The sequence below is a fragment of the Apus apus genome, chromosome 24 (genome assembly GCF_020740795.1).
Source record: "Apus apus isolate bApuApu2 chromosome 24, bApuApu2.pri.cur, whole genome shotgun sequence".
NCBI lineage: Eukaryota > Metazoa > Chordata > Aves > Apodiformes > Apodidae > Apus > Apus apus.
The window spans coordinates 4121867-4143822 of NC_067305.1; the positions used below are offsets into that span (position 1 = coordinate 4121867).

A 21956-nucleotide genomic window follows, 5' to 3' on the forward strand; every position below is an offset into this window, starting at 1 on the left:
TCCTGCTATACAAAGGGCTGTGGAAGAGGTGACCACCACACAGACCTCTGGAGTGGAAGTGCAGTGTCAAGGCCTAACAGCTCCAGCTGGTGGTCTCTGGAAACAGTTACAAAAGGTATTTTTGTTGGGTTTTGGGTTGTTTTTTTCCCCTCATTTAGATTCAAGGAAGTTTCCACAAACGTTTCACTGTTAGAAACTTGCAGAGCGGAGAGAATCAATTCTCTTCTAATTCAACTAATTAGCTTTTATTAAAGGGTATATACAAAAATATAAAAAGCTTAAAGAATGTCTCCCATTACAAAGCATTGAACATCCCTCAGAGCGCTCCAAAAGCTACAAGAGTGAACCCTCGTGTTCTGACCAGAGTTGTGACTGCAGCAGCTGGTGTGTAGGGGTGTTAAGTTGTATGGTAGGTTCTAACAAGCTTGCACAGTGCTCAGAGGTCACCTGTACTGGAACTAGATGCTTCATTCCCCATTTAGACATTAGGATACACTGCTCAGCATCAGTCTGACTTGATCCCAAGGCAGCACCCCTCCACTTCAAATAGAATTAACCTTTTGAGAGAAATAAACATACATTATGGAACTAGAGAACATAGAACCACATCAGATAATGTCTGTATTCCACAGGAATGAATGAATCACAAACCTACACCAGGGATAGCTTGACTGGGGGTTCATTCTAGTATAAAATGGGTAACTAATTAAAAAATTTTGCAAAATAAATGGAAATTCTTAAACTTGCTAGACATGTCAGTTAGGAGTGGCCTTTTTTTTTAAAACACTAAATGACAAGTGTGGAAGTACATGTCATAGCTTTCCATTTTTCACCAGAGTTTAAAAAGTAAATTCATTTGTCACTTCCTCCAGACTTTAATCCGGATTTTTACAAGTTTAATGTTTTGTAGGAGATGCAAGACATCTTTCTTCAGAGAGTCTTATTCAGGTGGTGGAGGGTCTTGCGTTTCACGCTTCACTGAAACAATAGGGAAAAGAGTTCTTACACATTCTGCAGTTACCTAAGCTGGCTGAAATGTTTCATGGAACAAGGGCTCTGTTCATCAGGATTTTTTTCCTTGTGGGCTTTATTTGAACCCCTTTGGTTACACAGATCTAGTGCAGCCATAAGCAGAAGTGACTTGTGATTTAGCATGCCCAGTTGTTTTTTTCCCTGTAGTCATTGGGCAGTGCAGTTGGACCTAACACAGACTCTCTGCAAAAAAATGGATCATTTGGGTAATTGTCTTCATCTCATACGTTTCTCCTCCACTTTTTGAGAACCCTTCCTGCACTACAGTGAATTTATTACCAGTTCTGGCTTTGGCAGAACACAGCCCTAACTCTGGGAAACTCAGAGTTGGGCAGGGCAGGGCTGGACAGTACCCGTGGTTCAGCTTCACTCCAACCATCAAGACCTCCCTGTTCTGGCAGCCAAGCCCTCCTGTGGCATGACTCCCTCTGCTACCTTTGGGATTACTCTTTTCTTTTGAAGGGTTACATTCCAAGATGCAGGCTCTTGGTATTCCAGCCAGGAAGTGGCTTACACAGAACAGGCTCATTAATTAATGTTTCACAAACAAGAACACAACACAAGCCCTGAAAAGACGCAGATAACCAGAGTATGTGTCTACTTACCTGTTGCTTTACGGTACCCACGACATTAGAAATAATTAAGTTATGAGTCTTTTGTGTTTACAGTCAATAGGACAAAATCACTATCAACTCTGCACAGTTTTTAAACTTGCTTAGAAACAGTCACTTACATTCATCTCTGGCCTTCATGCGTGCGATGAACGAGTAACTTTTATTCCTTCGGTAGTTTTCATAAGGGTCATCTAAGGCAACTCCCACTCCTTTGTATTGATCCCATTTGTCTCGGATATCCCCTCCTTTAATTGGATCCTGAATTCCTTGTTCCTTAGCTCCCAGTCCACCAGATCCACTCCAGCCTGCAGACAGGACACAACACTGCAATCTTGTAGCTATTTTTTTTTTTATTCCTAGAATTCTGAAGACAAACTTTGACATTTTGGAAACAACCAAAGAAAGTATCAAGTTTGATACAGCAGGATAGAAACAGGCAGCCTGAAACAACATCTGAACTGTCCCATTTACTTCAAAAACATTAATACACAGAGACTCTGGGAGCTGACAGACATCAGCACTAGCCCTGAAAGTATTTAAGAGGGCAAAGGGAATGACAGCACAAACCCAACCTGTCCTGTCAAGCCTCCTGATCTACACCACAGGGAAATGAAACACCTTGGGAAGCCAAGTTCTGTTTGATGCCAAACTCAAATGTCTTCCAGATCCTTCCCAGAAAGGCAACCACCACCACCATGTTCTATATACTTCTATCTTTGAATATCCTTAAGCTGCTCTTGGAATACCAAGCAATAATTACTTGTAAGCATGCAATAATTAATTGTATGCAAAAGCTGGGTGCCTGATGTTTCCTGGCTTGTGCAAGATACCAGAACTGCACCTTACCCATTTTCACTAGCATTTGATGGCCTTTATTTTCTTCTCCAAGTCTTGACTCTGGTATAGGAGGCCCGGAACTGGAGCCCAAACCAGCAGAAGAACTAAGGGAATAAAAAGTACAACTTAAGAACAAGAGATCCTGGTCTGACACAAACTAAGGTCACTGACATTCTGTTAATCATTTACACCCACTCTACTAAGCTATTCTTTTATAAAGCTATGGATTATGGAGTTATAAAGGTGCCAGAAACACCCTGTCTATGGGAAATGAAACACTACAGGCTTCCTAAGGCAAACTGGAGATTCTTCCTGCTTCTCAGGAAGGCACGTGAGGCCTTCACAGCTGAAAGTTTTGTTACAACAAAAAGCCACCATGACAAGGTAATATTCTCTCTGTAAGTGTATAAGTTGATACTTTTCACAGAATCACAGAACCATCAAGGTTGGAAAAGACCTTCAAGGTCATCAAGTCCAACCATCAGCCCTACAACCCACAACCACTAAATCATCTCCCAAAACACCACGTCCACCCGTTTCCTGAACACCTCCATGGATGGTCCCTCCACCACCTCCCTGGGCAGCCTGTTCCAAACAACCAGGTAAAAAAGAGAAGCAAAGAGAAGCTCACGGAGGAGTGGGGCTGCGAGAGCGGGAGCGGCGCCGCCTGCCTGGCGAGTAGGATTTGGATCTCGACCGTGACCGCGATCGGGAGCGGCTGTGAGAGGAGCGGGACCTGCTCCGGCTCCTGCAGGGAGAGCACACGGGATCAGAGCTGCATCCGGGCTTCCTCCTTCATTTCCACCACCCTCAGTTCCCAAGATCCTGCCCGCTGCACCCTACCTGGACTGAGAGCGGGAGTAGGATCGTGAGCGGGAGCAGGAGCGGGAGCGGGACCTGGAGTAGGAGCCGGATGATTTTGAAGAGCGGGAATTGGAGCGGGAGGAGGAGCGACCTCGGCTCTTGGAGCGACTGCGGGAGCGGGAAGGGCCACTGCACAGGGAAGAGCAGAGACAGCCCAGTGAGACTCCTGGGAGAAGCAGGAGAAATGCAAATATACTCCTGACCCAATCCAGGTGACACACAAGCGCCGTATTTCTGCAGCGTGAAATACCTGACTGTGGAAAACCCCCTGTTTTCTGCAGATGAGACAGAAATTCCAGTGAGTTATTCCATCAGCGTGTTGCTGAACAGACTTCCCCTTTGCATTTAGCCCCATCCAACAGAAAAGAAAGCACCAGAAGGCAGCAGACAGGATCTCTCACCTATTTCTCTTCTCCTGACCTTTCCTCCGCCTCGCTCTCATTTTAGCTCTGAAGAACTCGTACAGTCCATTCTGCTCCCAGCCCTCACTGCAATGAATCAGCCACAGAGAACAGACATCTATCAAATCCTGCTTTGATCAAGGGAGACAATCAGGACTGCTGCTAGATTTTGTAGGGAACAAAAGGCCTGGGGAAAAGTCTCACAAATCTCAGTGTACAATCAAGCAGCAGTTTCAAAATACAACAGTCACTCCAGCATTAGAAGAGCACAGGTAGAGGAAGAGAAAGACACTTTTTGCTTTGAGACAGCTTCTTAGGGCATGTTCCTTACCACACTGTTAGCTATACCTACTTGTCCTGCTTTGAGCCACTACCCTTACCTGTTTCTTGGCCTGTCATGAGATGGTGGGCTATAAAATGCCTCAACTGCAGCCAGCAGCCTCTCACTGGGGGGCATTGGAGGTGGAAGACGAATATCTTTAGGATCTAAAGGTTTATACTCATGATCTTCAAGCTGCCAGAAACAAAACAAATTACATTTTTGTCATGGGGTGGCAACCTGAAGAGAGAAATACAGATTGAACTGTGCAGGGACCATTTCATAGAACCATGGAATGGTTTGGGTTGAAAGAGACCTTAAAGATCATCTAGTTCCAACTCCCCTGCATGGGCAGGGACACCTCCCAACAGACCAGGTTGCTCCAAGCCCCATCCAACCTGCCCTTCAACACTGCCAGGGATGGGGCAGCCACAGCTTCCCTGGGCAGCCTGTTCCAGTGTCTCACCACCCTCACGCATTGGATATATCACACATTTCACTGTTGGATAAAAAATGGTGCAGAAATCAGGATTCTGCAGGTCACCCAGTGCTTTCCTGTGCTCTCATTGCCATTTTGAGTTCTGTGAACTCTGAATTCCAAAAAGCAAGTACCCAGTGGCCACATCAGACATGCCATATTCCTCTGCCCATCTGACAATTCCTGTTTTCTAAAAATGGAGGTAAGATTTTCAGCAGTAAATTATTCATTCATGTATATGAGCTCAACCAGCTTTCACTGGCACAGAGCACTGGAGATTTTTACCATTTTCACTCCCTTCTCCCCCCACTCCTGCCCTTCTACACCCAACAACTTTGGCTGACGGTCGCCGGACAGAAAGATTTTAAATGATCTATGTCCACCTTAAACTGTCCCTAATACTGACCATGGGATGTGGATCTTTGAATCCTACTCATCAGGGCTTGTTGCAAGTACTTACTTTTACAAGTGGAGCCATCAGTCCAGCAGGAAGATCAAAGTAGGGAACATTTGGCACCAGGCTGGGATCGTCGTGGTTCATGTGAGGGGGCCCTTGGCGCCGCATGTGAGGAGGCTGCCCGTTAAATCCATGGGGGGGAGGCCCAAAATCAGGGTGCTGGGGCCCTCCCCAGGGAGGGTGCTCACTGATTCCAGGGTGAGGCAATCTGTGACCAGGGTGATGATGAGGAGGTCCAATTTCTGCAGAGTGGGAGGGTTAAAACGTTTTATTTAGCTAAAGAGAAAGGAAGGCAATCAGAGATGTACTTCAGTTACTGCATTTATCCTAAAAAAACCCAATCTTGGCACCCAGAGCCTTGCAGATCCAGAAAGCAAGAGGACTGAAGAACCAAAGGCCTCCTACAGGCCCACACTCATGAGTATCTTGCAGTGCATCTCCCTTCCTGGCCAGAGCAACAGCTCTCAAGACAACAGGATACTTTAACCCTCGGCCACTGCTTATTTTGGGACATTCTGTGGTCAAAAAGTACCACAGGAAAGAGACACTCAAGAGCAAAAGGTTTTGGATGCAGCAGAGCTACCCATGGGACCTATTTCTGAAACCTAAATACACAACCATGGACCTGTCATTACTTCTGTCTCTGTGCCAGGTCAACATATATCAAGAAATAAATATGGCAGGAATTAACTCACAGGAGTAGGTGATAAAAAAATAGTTTAAAGAGGCACTTTGAGAAGAGGTGGAGATAATCTCGTGTTAGAGAAGTGAATGACATCCATCCCATCACTGATGGATGAACCAGGACACCCTGCTGAACTCATGGCACTCTAGAGAAAAATGCAAGACTAGAAATCAACATTTCAGCAGAAGGACCAACAGTTTTTCCAGGAAAAGCCATTATAGCCACTGCTCAAGCTGCAGCCAGTTCTGCCTGACTCATCTGCATTAGAACCTGAGCACAGCCTGTGCTGTCACTGCTTCACTGCTTTCCTAATTTTAGCCATCTGTTTCAGAAGATCCCCTCCTCCAAAAACTTCACATGGAACAGATGTTTTGGATCACCACTACAACCCAAAATACAGCATCTTTTCTAAGCTTAAACCTTCATTCCCCCAGGACAAGAAAAGCTGTTCTCCCTGCTCGCTACAACAACTCTGCAACAAACCAACCAACAAACCCAAAGGAAAAAAAAAACCACACAAAATCTCTACTGGAGAAATTAATTATAAACCTAAATCTATAAGCTCTAACTCATTTGTTTTCAATGGTTTCTGGACTTGGAGAATTGAGAATCTTCTAAGCTTGAAACAGCAACTCCTACAGAGCAACATAACTGCTCTTTGAAGTGGCCTGTCACACAGCAGCACAGTGATCTTTAGACTTGACATTGATAAGGATCCTTCCAGAACAACCTTAACTTCTGCATGTGACATAGGAACCACACCAGGACAGAGAACTCCACCAGACTTCACCAGGGAGCCAAAGCTGAGCCACAAAGGCCAGGCAAGCAGAGCAGCCCCTGCCCTCCCAGACACCCCCAGGTGCCAGCAAACCAAGCAAGGGAGAACTGGAGGTGAGGATCAGTTCACCACTCACAACCAAGCCACACAACATTAAGGCAGATAATTAGAGAGGCTGAATGCACACACCAGAACAAATGCTTCCAGCCTGGAGTCCTCTAATTTCATCCATCTATGGAGGGCACAGCTGAAGAGCCCTCATCTAAGGCCTGACATGCAGGAGATGGAATTCAAAAGCAAATGCTGCTTCTCACCTTCGACCTGACTCTTTTTCAAGTGAAACAGCCACAAAAGGGTGCCTGGAGAGATGCTGACTTGAGTTTGGGTTACAATTTCTGCTTATCTCCATCCATTAGGGAAGGCAGACTCCAAAATCAAGGAAGCCTCCAACTCTGCACATATTCCCTACTGAGTTAGCAGTCCCAAACCCCCAAACTCACCGTTCCTCAGGAAAACCACAACAGTTCACCAAAAATAAGCTGTCACCCCAAAGCACTACTAAATAACTGTGTAATGGCAGTCAGCATTGCAAGGTAAGAAAACCTGGCCTGGGACAGACTTTACCTTGAGGAAAATCCCCCTGGGGGTAATCAAAACGATGAGGATAAGGAGGCCTTTCAAAGGGATGGCGAGGTGGAAAATCATCCTGCATGAAGCGAGGTGGAAAGCGGTTGAAATTATGCGGATGCGGGGGCTGGTTGAATTGGGGATGTTGCTGATGTGGAGGAAATGGGCCTCTGAAGTGAGGTGGCCGCTGCATTCGAAATGGAGGTTCCCTTTGACCCCCACCCCATGGAGGTTGTTCATGCTGGTTGTTCCACGGGGCTTCAAACTGGTTGTTCCAAGAGGGATCGGGCTGGTTGTTCCACGGGGTCTCTCGCTGGTTGTTCCAGCCTTGATCTCTCTGTTCGTTCCACATTCCCTCGTGGTTGTTATTCCAGGGAGGACAATGAGGTGGTCCCTAGTGGTGAACAAAAGAAGCCTGGTCATTAGGACACAATTAAGTACACAATAAAATCAATCTACCTTTTTGAAGTAAGCACAGCCTGGAGGCAGCAGGCACAAGTGGAGGAACTTCCCAAATACCTTCCAAATTTCCAAGCCTGAACAGCTTTTTTCTGCAGCTCCAGAGAAAAGACTAAACTGAGACCAAACCCAACACCCTGTGCTCAAGGACAGTGCTTCACATCCTGCTTGTTCACAGGGAAAGTGTGGTGGTTGACAGATTGAAATACAAGTGCTAGTTTGACTTTAACCAGGCTCAGAATGAGAAAGCTTGGTGTGTGGATCTGGATTTGTAGCTTCCACAGCTGTTCATCTCCCTTCCACAGCCAACATGGTCCCTCTGAACCTCCACAGCTTGTTTCAGAACTGTGTTTCTTACCTGTTGCTGACCCCACGGTGCAACAGGGTGAGGCTGGTCAAACCAGGGTGGTTTATTTGGAGGAATCTGATCATGAGATCCAGGGCCACGTGGGCCACCAGAGGCAGGATCCTGCACTCCAGACCCTGATGTGTCATACTCTGTAGATCCAGGGAGAGGCAGCTGAGATTTACCATCATCTGAAACAAAATGGAAACTATTATAAGCATCCAGGTCACGTGTAGTTAATAAAACCCCAGCCCACCTGCAACAGGCTCCATCTGAGTTTTGTTGGATGTTAAACATTCTGCAGAAATCTCTTACTGGGAGAGGGGATTTCACAGAATCCCAGAATGGTGGGGGTTGGAAGGGACCTCTGGAGATCATCCAGTCCAACCCCCCTGCTAGAGCAGGATCCCCTAGAGCAGATCCCACAGGAACACATCCAGGTGGGTTTGGAATGTCTCCAGGGATGGAGACTCCACAACCTCCCTGGGCAGCCTGTCCCAGGGCTCTGGTACCTTCAGAGTCAAGAAGTGGTTTTTTATATTTAGGTTAGACCTCCTGTGCTCCAGTTTGTGCCCACTGCCCCATTTCTAATCCATTTAACATTTATCTCTTTGGTTTTCTACTCAAGGACCAGACCTGCACCAGCTGCAAACCTCCCAACAACTTCAGGGTTTTGCCTGAACCAAATCAGCAGAGCACAGTAACTCACAACTAAAAAATAAAAGGAGAAAAACAATCTCCCAGTGTTGCCACCCACTGATTTCTGCACAGGGCCCCAGAACAGGGTAATACCTGCTTGTGTAACAGGAGCAGATGGTGGAGCAGAGGCTGGTGCTGCTGTGGGGGCTTGAGGAGGGGGCGTTGATTTCACCTCGTTCTCTAGTGGTGGGATTTGTATTTGCTGCTGCTGCTGCTGCTGTGTTAAACTATTAACAAACTCTTCATGTTGGGTTTTCAGGTTCTGTATCTGCTGTTGGAAGGCGACCTGTACAGGCTGTACTACTGTGGCATACTCAGTGATCAGATTGGCCTGATGAGATAAATGAAGGAGAGCAGGTTAACACTGCACCCAGCACAGTCACCCCACCTGCTCATTCAGAATCTCCTGGATTGCTCTCCACCCCCCTCCCAAGAAATGTAGAAAAACACCAGACAACTTGCTGGAAGAACAACCCAGTCACACTATGAAGCTCTGTGAAGATTTCCAACACATTTTTACAGGCTGGAATCCACTCTCCATATTAATGCCCAGCTGCCAAGTACAGCTAAAATCAACAGTATTTCTCATTAATGCTAAAAATTAAAACTTCCTGCTGTCACAACATTTTTTATGCTTAGACTCTACAGCTTAAAGTTTCTTTCGTTTCCTTTTTACCATTCCTTTCCATAAAAAGGGAACACACAGTCAAATATGTCCACAACTGGAGTCGTTACAAATGCAAACAGACTCTGGGATTGTATCAGCAATGGATTATTGGGTGTTTGAAATCACAAGGTTATGTTTTGCATTAGTTTTCTAATCCCTTGTAAACAACTTCAAGAGGAGGAGGGAAAATGAAGAATTACCTTTCAAAAAAGGAAAGCATTTCCTAAATTTGTTTTCAAAATGTTTATGTTAATAACAAAGCCATTACTTTTCATTGGTGGCTAACCTGGTACTGGCCGAGTCCAAGAGCTGGGCTCTGTAACTGCTGAATGATTGACTCATCAAAGTACCCATTTTTCTCCCATAGTTGAAGGAGCTGCATAAATTCAAGAGTAAAATTATGAACAACAAATGGAAAATTGAGGCATGGCATTTTTATGTTGTCAAAAACACCTTTCTTTGTCAAAAGACCTAGGATTTCAGCACTTGTCTTTGAACCACTGAAGACTCAGGTGCATTCATCACTACAGTAACTTTTAACTAAAGCCTAAGTGCTTTTAAGTTCTAGTTTAAACATGAATTAAAGCACATCCTGTGATAGACCTAATGAAGACAATCACACTAGGAAAATTTCACTGGTCCTCTTCCCTTGTCACACTTGTGACTTTTCCAGCACTGACCAAGCAAACAGTTAAACCCAACCCAGATACTCACTCTGGCAATTTTCTGTTGCTTATCCTCCTCCACTGCTAGAAAACTGGTACAATAAATAGGCACAACCACCTTCTGCAAAGCAGCCAGAAGATCTCGTGCTTGTTTCCGTTGGCTTCAAGAAAGGAATGGGAAGAGAAGAGTTACGGCCTTTCACTCTCACACCAGGACCATTACACTCCATGCATCCCAGCTGCTGCTATCCTGCAAGTAGTGGATTCATAAATAGTTCCCCCCTCTACATTTTACTCATCTGGAGTGAAAAAAAAACAAACCTACAACACACCAAGTAGGTAAAGGTTGAATTTGATCATTAAATCACTCGATCTTTGTGCCAGCTCCGGACAGAGCTGCTAAAAAACAACCAACACCTTAAAAAGTCATTAGACAAACTAATAATGAAACTAGTGGGGAGAATCTTCACCAAATGAGTGAAACCATGAGGTGGAAGGCCAGGCTGTGGCTCCTACCAGTGGTGCAGCACGTCGTTGATCAGGTAGATGAGGTGGAGGCGCAGCTCGAAGTGAGCCCCGTCGGCCGTGATGCGGTTGCGCAGGTGCCCGGCCATCAGCTCGCAGTGCGCCGGGGACTTGGCGTTGCTGAACATCCAGTTCTTGCCAGCCTGGGGAAAGCAAAGGTCAAGTGGTTTACAGTTATCCGACTGCGTCCACGTCGTATGGACTCCCCTAGGACTCTGAAATCACTGCGAGGAGGGAAGTTTTAGAACCATGGGATGGTTTGGGTTGGAAGGGACCTTAAAGATCATCCTGTCCCACCCCTGCACGGGCAGGGACACCTCCCACCAGCCCAGGCTGCTCCAAGCCCCATCCAACCTGCCCTTCAACACTGCCAGGGATGGGGCAGCCACAGCTTCCCTGGGCAACCTGGGCCAGGCTCTCCCCACCCTCACACTCCAGAATTTCCCCCTAATTTCTCACCTCAATCCCCCTCTTGAGAGCTGGGGCCTAAGTCTCCAAGTACCAACTGCCACCTCACCTACCACCCAGGAAAACAATCAAGCCACTGTTGACTGCACAGCCTCAGACTGCAAACTGTAGCTAATCCCCAACAGCACCAAGGAACTGTTCAGATTCAGATCACTCACTGAGATGGCATCTTTTGTACAAGTGTCAATGATTGGCTGCAACAAGTTGTCAAATTCATTCATATCTAATTGGGTTTCCTCCAAAACCTTCTGCATTTGTTGCTCAATTGCAAGGGCTACTGCTGATGTGACTTGTTCCTGAAAAAAAAAGAAGAAAAAATAAGGTGTAATAGGTGTAATACCCCTAATATTATTTTTTTCTACCACCACTGGCACTCCAGTACAAGCCAGGTGAGTGGTTATCTCTAACCAACCTGTCTCATAGCAAGGAGATGCTGCTCCTGCTGCTGCAGGTTCCACTGACTCTGCTGGATCAGCTCCTCCACGGAAGGAGTGCCCTGAGGAGCTGGGATTGGCGCCGCCGGCGGTGGGAGGGTCGGTTGAGGCAGGGGCTGGATCTGTGTGGTAGCCTCGATATCCTGACTTTGCTTGCACAACACTACGGGACAGAGTCAACTTTTAAAGGAGGCCTCAAAGGAACCTGCTGCCTCCAGCCCACTCCTGAAAGCCGTGCCGGTTCCGAACCAACCCCCCACGCTTTCTGTAGCTGCTTCACACAGAGTGAACACCGTGCGGTCAAGGGTGGGCGGTGCAAAAGAGGAGGGTCAGCAAACCCTGCAAAGCCCCGCACGCCTCCCCAGGAACGGCTCCGGTGCGAGGAGCGCGGGTCACCCCGCTCCTGAGGTCCCGCCGGGGCTCGGGCTCCGTCCCCTCGGCCCGGGCACCTCCGAACCCGCGAACAGGGGGCGTGAAGAGCCGGGCTCAGCCAACTACCTGGAGCTGACAGGCTGCAAACCAGTCCTGGCGGGTCAGAGCGCGGCCAGGAGGGAGCAAAGCGGCTCGGCCGGCGGGGGGGGCAGAGCCCGCCGCGGCCCCGAGCAGCCCCGCACAGGCCGTGGGCCCCACTCACGCTGCTGCTGCTCCAGGGCCAGCTTGTACTTGTAGTAACCGTAGAAGTCGCCCCCGAAGAGGAAGGAGAATTTGGGGTTCTCCTTCTGCTTCTCCATCGTCATCTTCTCGAACTCGGGCCCGTTCCGCGCCACGAACTGCGCCAGCTTGTCGATGACATTCCGCAGCTCCTGGTCTGTGGGGAGGCAGCGCCGTCAGCCCCCGCCGGCCCCACCGCCGCCGCCCCCCTCCTCCCCGTCCCCTCCCGTCCCGCCCAGCCCCGCCGGGGCCGCGCTCACCGTCGGGCGGCAGCGGCATCTCCATGGCTGCGGGACAACGGGCCGCGCCGCCAGGCCGCACCGGCCGGAAGTGCCGCGCGCAGCCGCGCTTTACGGCCGCGTCGTCATGGAGACGGCGGAAGGGGGCGCGAGGCTGTTCCGGCCACCCTCCCGCGGCGGGAGCCTGAGGGGAGAGGCGGGAACGGGAGCGGGGACCGGGACACGGGGACACGGGACACGGGACACCGGGACACGAGGACACCGGGACCCAATCCCCGCCGGGGGCCGGCCCAGGCCTTAGCGCAGGGCCCCGGGCCGCTCTCTCAGGCTGCCGGCGCCATCTCGGCCCTTCCCGGCGCCTCAGCCGAGGTCTGAGCGCACAGGGGCCTGCAGGAGCAGCTGCCTCTGGGCCGCAGCGTTCCCAGCCTTCCTCTCCTGCAGCTCCAGCTGACGGACGGCGAAGGGATGAAGGACGAAGGATGTTTCATACTCCAGATAAAGCAGACTCTTCCTCTCCTTTTCAACCATGCCTTGCTGCAATTCAGTTGCCAGAAATTAAAAGAGAACATGACCTTTAACATCTGTTTCGTCTTAGGGAACAACCCAGCTCCACAGACTGTTGGCATGGAATGGGAATCCAAAGGCAAACCTGAGCTTGCATGGAGCTGTAATCACTTGAAGTTTCACCATTAAATGACAGGATAGTCACACAGATAACACAGACATCCTCACAAAAAAGGCAGACCTTTTTATTCTTAACAAGACAGACCATGAAGACCCCACTGTATTATCTACAGAACATAAAAAAACTCAGAAAGAGGGGTGCTTCCATGTGTCCAAGGAAGACATGAAAAACAACAACAAAAATACAGACTCTGATCATGATTCTACATCACTCTGCAGTCCTGGAAATCAAGGCAGATCCCACAAGACCAATTTAAGCTCAACTCTTGGTTCATACTTCATAAAAGTTTTGCTCTGCACGTTGGAGCCCACCCGGTCACTGTCTAGGCTGCCACGTTCTAATAGTTTCTCCACAAAATGCCCCCAAAAGACAGTTAACCTGGCAGAGGTGTCCACCAAAAACCAGCTGAAAACCTGATTTGTTTCAGGCAGGAGAGCCCCAGGACCTGGAAGTCACCACTGTGGTTTCTTCCTGTCCTCCCACCAGGATCCCGGGTCCAGCAGCAGCTCAGAGGGGAGAGTCACAGGCAATTCAGGTGAGTAACATCCAGAATGTCACAGAAAACAGTGGAAATAAGAAAAGGAAAACAATACAAAAGTGTTCAATAACTTACGTACCAGATGTCACACAGTAAGGAGTGTGGGGTTTTGTTTTGTTTTTTTGGTAAAACCACCAATATTCACACCAATTTATAAAGTACCAATATGAAAACCAAAACCAAACAACAGAAGTTGGTGGTGACTGCCACCTGCATATTTGCATTTATCTACATAATGTGATTGCATCATCTACCTGTTCACCTCAGGATTAATAGATTTGTTTTACCAGCCTGTACCATCACAAATAATGATTTTGAACAGCTTAAAACATGGCTCAGAAATGGAAGCCTTAGAAACTAACAAAACGTTCCCTTTATTGATATTGCACCTTTTTCACAAAGAGCTACATGGCAGAAGTGCCTTCTGCTGCAAAATGCTACATCAGATTTTGAACACACATGAGAAAGACAGAAGTCTTGAGCTTCAGGAATCATCCTGAGCTGACCTCAAATTACCAACAGCATTTTTAAAAATCACTGTACACCTACACAGCCTGAGTATTGCCTCCATTTTATTTAGCATTCAGGTATTTAAGAAAATACAAGCATTTCACCAGGTGATAAAGATGCCCTAATCACTACTGGGTACAAAAACTGAATCTTCAAGGGCAATATTTTCCAGAGAACTTAAAAGAGCACCAAAGACTCTGTGGAGCCATCACCAGAAACCCCACACATGGTGGGGAGAGGTATGCTTCTCACTGGTATCTCTCAGTTTCACACTGGTATTTCTAGAACTATCCAGGACTGTTTGGGGAAGAATTTCCCAATTTTTTTGGTGATGTATTTCCACCTATGTTAGAAATGCATAATGGAAACCAAAACCTTTCCAAGGATACCAGCCACTCTGGCAGCTGAATCATTGCAGTTTCAGGCTACGTAGGCACCTGGTGTCACACCCACATGGCAAAATATTAATTAGCTTTCTCCCAGGTGGCCATTAACACTAATGTGTGGCACTCCCAAAGCTTCCTGCAAGGTAAAAACCCAAACCAACCCCCTTCACTTGAATTTAATAACAGGGTCGTTGAACACCATGGTCTAGATATGCCCTTTTTATTCCAGTGTTTCCATACTTGCTACAGACCTATGTACACAGTCAGACACGTCATTAATTTACAAACCAGGTTAAAACAAATGTTTCACTTTGCCAAACAAAACCTCCCAGAGCCCCGAGATTAAAATGTATCTTACAACAGTTACCAGAAACTTCCTTTGCCTGAATGTGGGCAGTATTGCTTAGGGACTTGGATTCAGGTACTCAGCAAAACCACCTCCTCAGTTCACTTAACTGTTTTAATTATATGTTCTACCAGACAAAATGATCCCTGTTGACCACAGACCTGAACTGGAGGAACATGAACACTTGTCAGGAAGTCTCCAGGGAAGAGATTCCCTCTCTGGGCCCTGAGTAGGTGATATCCTCAGTTTGGGTCAGTACCTCTTTGCTCTTCAAGTACAGTAGTTCTGTTTCAGAGAGACAGTGAGCTTCAGGAAACAATCTAAATATATTTAATAAAGCCTCTGATCTGTGAATAAAGTATGTGGAGCTTTATTCCAAGTAACAACTCCAGTTGTATGAAGATGTTCCACACCAGAGCTCAACTCACAGAATGCCTCTACATCCCTGGGACACCCACAGCTGCTTTTTTTCTGGTATTTCATCCCCCTGTGAAGGAGGGAAGAATAATCTTAATTTTCCAGGTGGGAAACTGAGGCACAAAGAACACAATGAAGCATTTGGAGGAGTCTGACAAGTTACAGCCAGCTCCCTTTGAAAGCAGCTGGAGAACCTCAGCCCCTCTTCAAAATCTCAGCCTAAATGTCTCACCCTCAAATAAGTCTTTTGCAGAGCCAGAACCTAATCCAAGTCCAGAGCCCACAGAACCCCTTCACATGTCTGTAAAAGCACTTAAACATTGGGCAGTGAGCCTTAGAAAGATGCATTTTGCACTTTCCCATATTAAAAATAGATCATTATACATAATACTGGAACAAAAGCTATTTCATCTCAAAGAATGCTTTCCTTGTGATCTTGCTCTTATTAACCAGGTTTAGGGAACAATTTATTTAGGTTTTCCAAACTAAAAGCCAAAGTTGTAAGCTAACATGAACAGATCCTACTCCAGTCAAGTCAAGGAAGTTCTGCTCACAAATATTAGCAGCATATTTAACCCATGTCTGAAGTTTCAGAAGGACCATTTCCTCTTTTGGACTGTTTGGTGGCAGGCAGGTGACATAACTACCTTCACAGTCAGCCCAAAGAACAAGATCAGCTTGACTTTGCACTTATAAATAACTCCTTTATTATCCAGAAAGGAGCCAAATCATCATCTCACATCACAGAAATGGTCACTTGTAAAGCAATAAATAGGTGGAGTGTTCTGTAACACACCCTAAATATTGTCACTGGTATCTAATACCTCTCTAATAAAAACATAATAGTTATGCTATCAAAAATCTCACTGTACAACAGCTTTTCTGTTAAGGAAAGAAGGCCCCTAAAAACTTTTGCTAAAGCAGTAACAGCCTGATCCAGTGAAACCCCAGTTCAGCTGGTTTCACCCCTTTCATGCCCAAATGCAGTACCTGACACACAACTACTTGTCTAGATTTAAATATGTTCCCTTATACTAACCTAATCACTTCTTTTTAATCATAAATTATCCATTTACTGCTGATTCAAGTATTTTTTTTCCTATCACTTGACTATTCAAGCCAGGGGAGCTGCAGGAACAGAGCAGGATAGAAAATGTAATTCCTTTGAAAGTGAAAGTCAGGCTGAATGCACAAAGCAAACCCAACAGCAGTAATTAAGAAACTTAAAACAATTAGGGGCTAAGAAGATAGACTTAAGAATCAATTAAGAACGATGATTATTCAAATTAATGCATTCATAATATATGAATCATAAATACAGCATAATTTATGCACAGAACTGAGAAGAAAACACCTTAAACCTTTCCATTTCTAAAGCAAGAAAAGAGCTTTGTAAGAGCAGGTGTGAAGCAAGTGAAAAAAAAATATGATATTATTCCAAATGCTTTATTTGTGAAGGTGTTTTCTGTATTGCCAAGGAAGAGCAATGTCTGAAGTTACAGGACTACATTGTTTAGAGAACAATTATGATCTTATGCTCTGGTTGTTACCTACAGTGATTGGGACAACAGTGATTTTAGAGAGTTCTGTTTCTCTACACCTGAAGTCTGCTTCTTGAAGTGACAGACACATCTTTCCACTCTCTGCTCCCTCACAAACTCTCCTGGTTTGTCATCAAAACCTGAAGGCACAGGCACAGAAGTAGTTTATGCCCACGGGAAGTTTCATGGGTGCTCAAGCTGAGTTCAGGTCAACCTATCTGCAACTGCTACACATCAGTCAATCCCCTCCCAAACAGACAAATCCAGAGGTAGGCCTTAGTTCCCACTTCCTTCTGAAAGTTGCCTTCAAAGAAAGTATCATTAGAACACATCAAAGAACAAATGAAAGGTGATGTTACCAGCGTGGAAACAAAATACTGGCCAGAATGTAGCTGCCAAGAGAACGATCAGTTGACAGACTGTGGAAAGGAGCAGTGATAGCAGATAGTTTGAAGTTTTGGAGGTGCATTTCCCCAGGGTCTCAGCACAAGAGCTACCCTGTGCATTTCGTTCCAGTGTCAGATCTAGCTGTCTCACGGGCCAGGCTCCGCGGAGCCGAGGCGGAAGGTCTGCCCCACTGTCACCACACATGCACCTCCCCTCCTGCCAAACCTGCACGATAAAAATGGCTTTACATTCATGGATGTACTCAAAAGTTTCTGATAATGTTGGGGACACTTTGAGATGACAGTCTCTACCTGTTGGCCAGGGTTCTAGATATCAAAACGATTTAGGTTGTAGGTGGTGGGGTGGTTTTGCCGGCTGTACTGGAAGTGGTCTGTGAGGAGGCTGGTCCGGCCGTACTGATAGTCTCCGTGTTGGGCAAAAGCTGTGAGTCCATTCTGAGACTTCTCAGGAGTGTTTCGATGTCGGTCCAAATTCACCAGGTCTCCAGTTGTCACTGGAAGTACTGGCTTCTTTGCTTCTTGGTTTGCATCGTATTTTGTCTAGGAAATAAAAGAATGTTTTTAATTGATCCCACCAACCACGTTCCTGTACCGAGAGAGAACCGCCCAGTTCTACTGCCACACAATCTCTGCCTGTTGGATGATGATCCAAGGGCTGGAGCAGCTCTGCTCTGCAGACAGGCTGGGAGAGTTGGGCTGTTCAGCCTGGAGAGGAGAAGGCTCCAGGGAGATCTTAGAGCACCTTCCAGTGCCTGAAGGGGCTCCAGGAAAGCTGGGGAGGGGCTTGGGACAAGGGCAGGGAGGGAGAGGACAAGGGGGGAGGGATGAAAACTGGAAGAGGGAGATTGAGGTGAGACATGAGGAGGAAATTCTGGAGTGTGAGGGTGGGGAGACCCTGGCCCAGGTTGCCCAGGGAAGCTGTGACTGCCCCATCCCTGGCAGTGTTGAAGGGCAGGTTGGATGGGGCTTGGAGCAGCCTGGAATGGTGGTAGGTGTCCCTGCCCATGCAGGAGGGTTGGAAGCTGATGATCTTTAAGGTCCCTTCCCACCCAAACCGTTTGATGATTCTATGACTGTTAGAGTCTAAAAGTATTAATGGCTTCTAATAAATTCTCATTCCTCTTGTATGTCAAACCAGTAAGCTGCTCTTTTGCCTATAAAATATGAGTCAGTTATTTCCCGATCTTCATTTTTAAAGGAAATATAAAGAGGAAAATGTAAGTTAAGATCTGACAGCTGGCCTGACCCAACCACTGTGCTTAGGAGGTGACACTGGTACCTCCTCAGCACTGAAGCTCAATGCTAAGCATTATTATACACTTGTTCTGGCAGCCATTACCTTGTACAAAACAATAGTTCAAAGCCACTGGATTGTTTTAATTGAGTTTCCTGAAGAAAATAAGGAAACAAACAGCCCCCTTACCTTGTTATACAAGAAGACCCCAAAGATGGCTGTCATCATCCCCAGGACGTTGGTGCTGGTCACCGGGTTGCGGAGCATTATCAGGGACACTGTGATGACCATGATTCTCTTTGTGGCATTTGCAACAGAATAACTCAGAGGGCTGATCAGGTTAAGAATACTGAAGGCAATGACATTCTGGGCAAAATTACAGAATCCACTGATTATGAGCAGCATCAAGGTCCAGGACCAATGAGACATGGAGCTCTGTTGTAAAGACAAACATTACAAGAAAATAAAAGAAAAGAAATTAGCTCAGGTTTCAGATAAGAAACAAAGAAACACAAATACAACTTGAGCCACTTCTTACCTGCCTTTGATAGGAAGAACTTCTGCAACTTAACTCTAAAATGCACTCTGGTGTGTTAAATTATGCAACTACCAACCCTGAGAAAACATCTAAGTACTTGTAACATGTTCTGGGTGAATTTGTTCCTCTCTCCAGCTACCGGTTCCAGATTGACCCTGTCACATAAGTTCTATCTTCTAACACTGACATGAATTCTCAGAATAAACACTGTGCTTATTTTTGTATATTGTTTTGTGAAACAATTTGCAGGTATTTCCCAACAGTTCCTTCCATGCTGCTGAGGAACTACACTGAAACACTCAAGTGCACTTTTTTGGTAAGCCTGGTTATGCTGGTTTGTTGACTGGGTTTTTTTTCCCCATCTCTTCTTTCTTAACAGCAAACAGTTTCCCAAATGCAACACTTACCAAGTCATTCTCTACTAAGAAGGAAGAAAGATCAACCAACACCCACGTTGGGATCATGAAGAACACAGCATGGCACCCAAGGATGTTCAGCAATCGAAGATGATGAATCCGGGAATCTCTTAACACCTAAAAAACCCCATAAATACACTGATTTCCTTCAGCTTCTGTCCATGTGATCAGCAGAGATTCAGGAGCCACGTACCAGTAACAACTTTAGATGATGAATTATGAAAGTAAATGCTGCTAGAGGATGAATTTCCTAAGAGGACAATCAAATTCAAACAGATAAGAAACGACCATTTTTCAAATGGTTGAGTGGTGACTCTTAGCATTAACAAGTAAATAATATATTTTAAATGCTCTACAAACTAGAAACTTTTGTAACTAAACAGATTCAAGACATACATTTTCATCTTGTTTCTAAGATTTCAAGGAGTGCCCAGTGTTGCCACTGAGTCATTCACTACAAAGGATCTGATACAGCAAGATGTATTAAAAGCTTTGAAATTAATTGCTAGATTTAAGCCCTACTGAACTATGAGAAGAAATAAATAATCCATTCAGAGAAGTAAAGGCTCAAGATAAACTGAATTCTCTCCAATTTCCAGTATAACAGCTACAACAGGTAGGAAGAGCTGCAGAGAACAGGCATACAAAATAGCCAGCTGTTACTTTGGGCTCCTCTGACTATAAAGTCAACTGAAAAACAAATAAATATGTGTGTATTGGAAAATACACCCTGTCCTGCTAAAGGGTTATGCTACTGACCAAGGTTAGGAGCAGCAAAGCTGTTACCTTCTTTGAGAAGATATTCTGCAGAGAAAAACACAGAGTAGCAGCAAGAGCACTGATGAGTCCCCACATGTCAAAAGAGAGTTCTGTGACAGTGGCCAACAGGACACCAGTTATGATGGGGATCAGAGACAAGTACACCTGGAAGGAAAACAGAGAGAAGCAGCTTAGATCTTCTAAGAATTTTCATTTCAACTGAGATGATACACAATGATGGTTTGAGGAGGAAAGGAGAATGAAGGAAAAAAGCAACAGAACTAGAAGTCAACTTTTATGTGATTGTAGTCTGAGGAAATTAAGTGACTACAACACACACTGTAACGACTCTAACTCCAGAAAGCATCCCAACCCAAGCCTGAGCTTTCCTGACCCCAGCCAGCAGAACACACCACAAAGACCACCAAGAGAAGAAGCCACAGCAAACCTGCCCCCACCTTCGTCGTCTGCTTTTCCTTCATGATGATCCGTGACAGAAGAACCACCCATATCGGCATCGTCGCCTTCACTGGGGACGGAAAGAAAACGTCGTGGGGATGTGAAACTTTGGGCCAACTCCATCAACCACCATCAGCAGAGGGTGAGTGCTGGGGAGTGAGGGGGGGCTGAGGGCTGGTCCCACCACAGCTCTCACCTCAGCCCACCCTGGGTCATCCCTTCTTGTCACTGTGCTGGGGGCTTGTACAGACACCGGCGGGTTCTCGGTGCTCCAGGACACCATGCTGGACACCCAGAGGGGCGTGGGGCACCAAGCTGGGCACCCACAGGGGCACAAGGCACTGCACCGGGCAGGGGGCACCACAGCAGGCACCTACAGGAGCACAGGGCCCTGTGCCAGCAGGGGACACGGCACCGAGCACCCACAGGAGCAGGGGACACCGTGCCAGGCACTCCCGGGGGCACAGGGCACCCAGAGCTGCCCACGCCAGGCTTCAGGTCACTGCAACTGGCACCAGTACAAGCGTGCACTGGGGACCAGGACACGGCCCTGGGCACCCGTACAAACACACAGCGGAGCCCGGGACAGCACCCCGGGCAGCTGTACGAGAACACCCGGCGCTGGGACATCCCCCCTGGCCACCCCGCGGGGCACACACCGGGCACAGGGACACCCCGCGGGGCACAGGGACACCCCGCCGGGCACACGGCCCCCTCCCCACGCACGGCGGGTCTCACCTGTGTGCGCGTAGGAGACCGGGACCCTCCAGAGCGAGACGTGCGCGGAAACGGAGGCGAAGTACTTGCCGAAGGCGAGCGGGAGGATGTAGCGGGGGTAGGCGCGGGGCGGCAGCTGGGCCGGGCCGGCGGGCGGGACCCGCCAGGCGCGCAGCAGCGGCGGCAGGAGCCCGCACAGCCCCAGGATGTGGAAGAGCGAGACGGTGACGGGCCGCGGGAAGCCCCCGAGCAGCAGCTTGTTCACCACGTTCCCGCCGGCGCTCAGCCCGTACCAGGCCAGGCACAGCGCCGACACCCGCGCCCCCTCCCGCAGCGCCGGCCCGCGCCCGCCCCGCCCCGCGCCCCCCGCCGCCGCCGCCGCCCCCGGAGCCGCCAGCGGGGCCGCCATGGCTGCCCGGCCGCCCCACGTCACCGCCGGCGCCCGCTTCCCGGGGCGGGGCCGCCCGCCGCTACGGGAGCCGGCAGGGCCGCCCGCGTCACTTCCGCCGCCGCTCCCGCAGCCCTGCCGGGACTCGCCGCCCCGCGCGGCTCCCCGCACGCCCCGCCGGGCTCTATGCACGCTCTGCCGGGCTCCCTGCACGCCCCGCCGGGCTCCCCGCACGCCCCGGCGGCCGCGGTTCCTCCAGGCCGGCCCAGCTGCGGGCGGCGCGGGCAGCTCGGTGGAGCGGGCGCAGCTGGGCGGAGCGGGCGCACCCCGCGCTGCCGGCGGTGGCACCAAGGCCCGGAGCTGGGTCCTG

At 47.9% G+C, this 21956-nt stretch overlaps 2 protein-coding genes across 5 annotated transcripts; both read right to left on the bottom strand.

The window, feature by feature from the left end:
* Nucleotides 1–229: 229 nt before the first annotated feature.
* CHERP (calcium homeostasis endoplasmic reticulum protein) lies at nucleotides 230–12338 on the bottom strand. Of its 2 annotated transcripts, none has more exons than XM_051640061.1 (18): nucleotides 12267–12338; nucleotides 11990–12163; nucleotides 11334–11518; nucleotides 11080–11217; nucleotides 10445–10596; nucleotides 9978–10089; nucleotides 9550–9639; nucleotides 8690–8927; nucleotides 7910–8088; nucleotides 7090–7486; nucleotides 5006–5244; nucleotides 4129–4262; nucleotides 3749–3835; nucleotides 3327–3476; nucleotides 3115–3231; nucleotides 2493–2587; nucleotides 1766–1951; nucleotides 230–557 (listed from the first exon to the last, which is right to left on the bottom strand). In XM_051640061.1, exons 1-18 carry the CDS (start codon nucleotides 12289–12291, stop codon nucleotides 553–555), a joined length of 2703 nt encoding a protein of 900 aa, XP_051496021.1. In that variant the 5' UTR covers nucleotides 12292–12338; the 3' UTR covers nucleotides 230–552. The 2 variants fall into 2 exon arrangements, with proteins under 2 accessions (XP_051496021.1, XP_051496020.1); XM_051640060.1 differs by having other exon boundaries at nucleotides 230–978.
* Nucleotides 12339–14568: 2230 nt separating this feature from the next.
* Nucleotides 14569–21627, bottom strand: SLC35E1 (solute carrier family 35 member E1). 3 transcript variants are annotated; one of them, XM_051639818.1, is made up of 7 exons: nucleotides 21220–21625; nucleotides 20481–20551; nucleotides 20050–20187; nucleotides 19255–19380; nucleotides 18499–18744; nucleotides 17367–17615; nucleotides 14569–17280 (listed from the first exon to the last, which is right to left on the bottom strand). In XM_051639818.1, the coding sequence occupies exons 1-6, from the start codon at nucleotides 21605–21607 to the stop codon at nucleotides 17382–17384; spliced, it is 1203 nt and encodes a 400-aa protein (XP_051495778.1). In that variant the 5' UTR covers nucleotides 21608–21625; the 3' UTR covers nucleotides 14569–17280; nucleotides 17367–17381. The 3 variants fall into 3 exon arrangements, with proteins under 3 accessions (XP_051495778.1, XP_051495777.1, XP_051495779.1); XM_051639817.1 differs by having other exon boundaries at nucleotides 14569–17615; nucleotides 21220–21627; XM_051639819.1 differs by lacking the exon at nucleotides 19255–19380 and having other exon boundaries at nucleotides 14569–17615.
* Nucleotides 21628–21956: the final 329 nt, after the last annotated feature.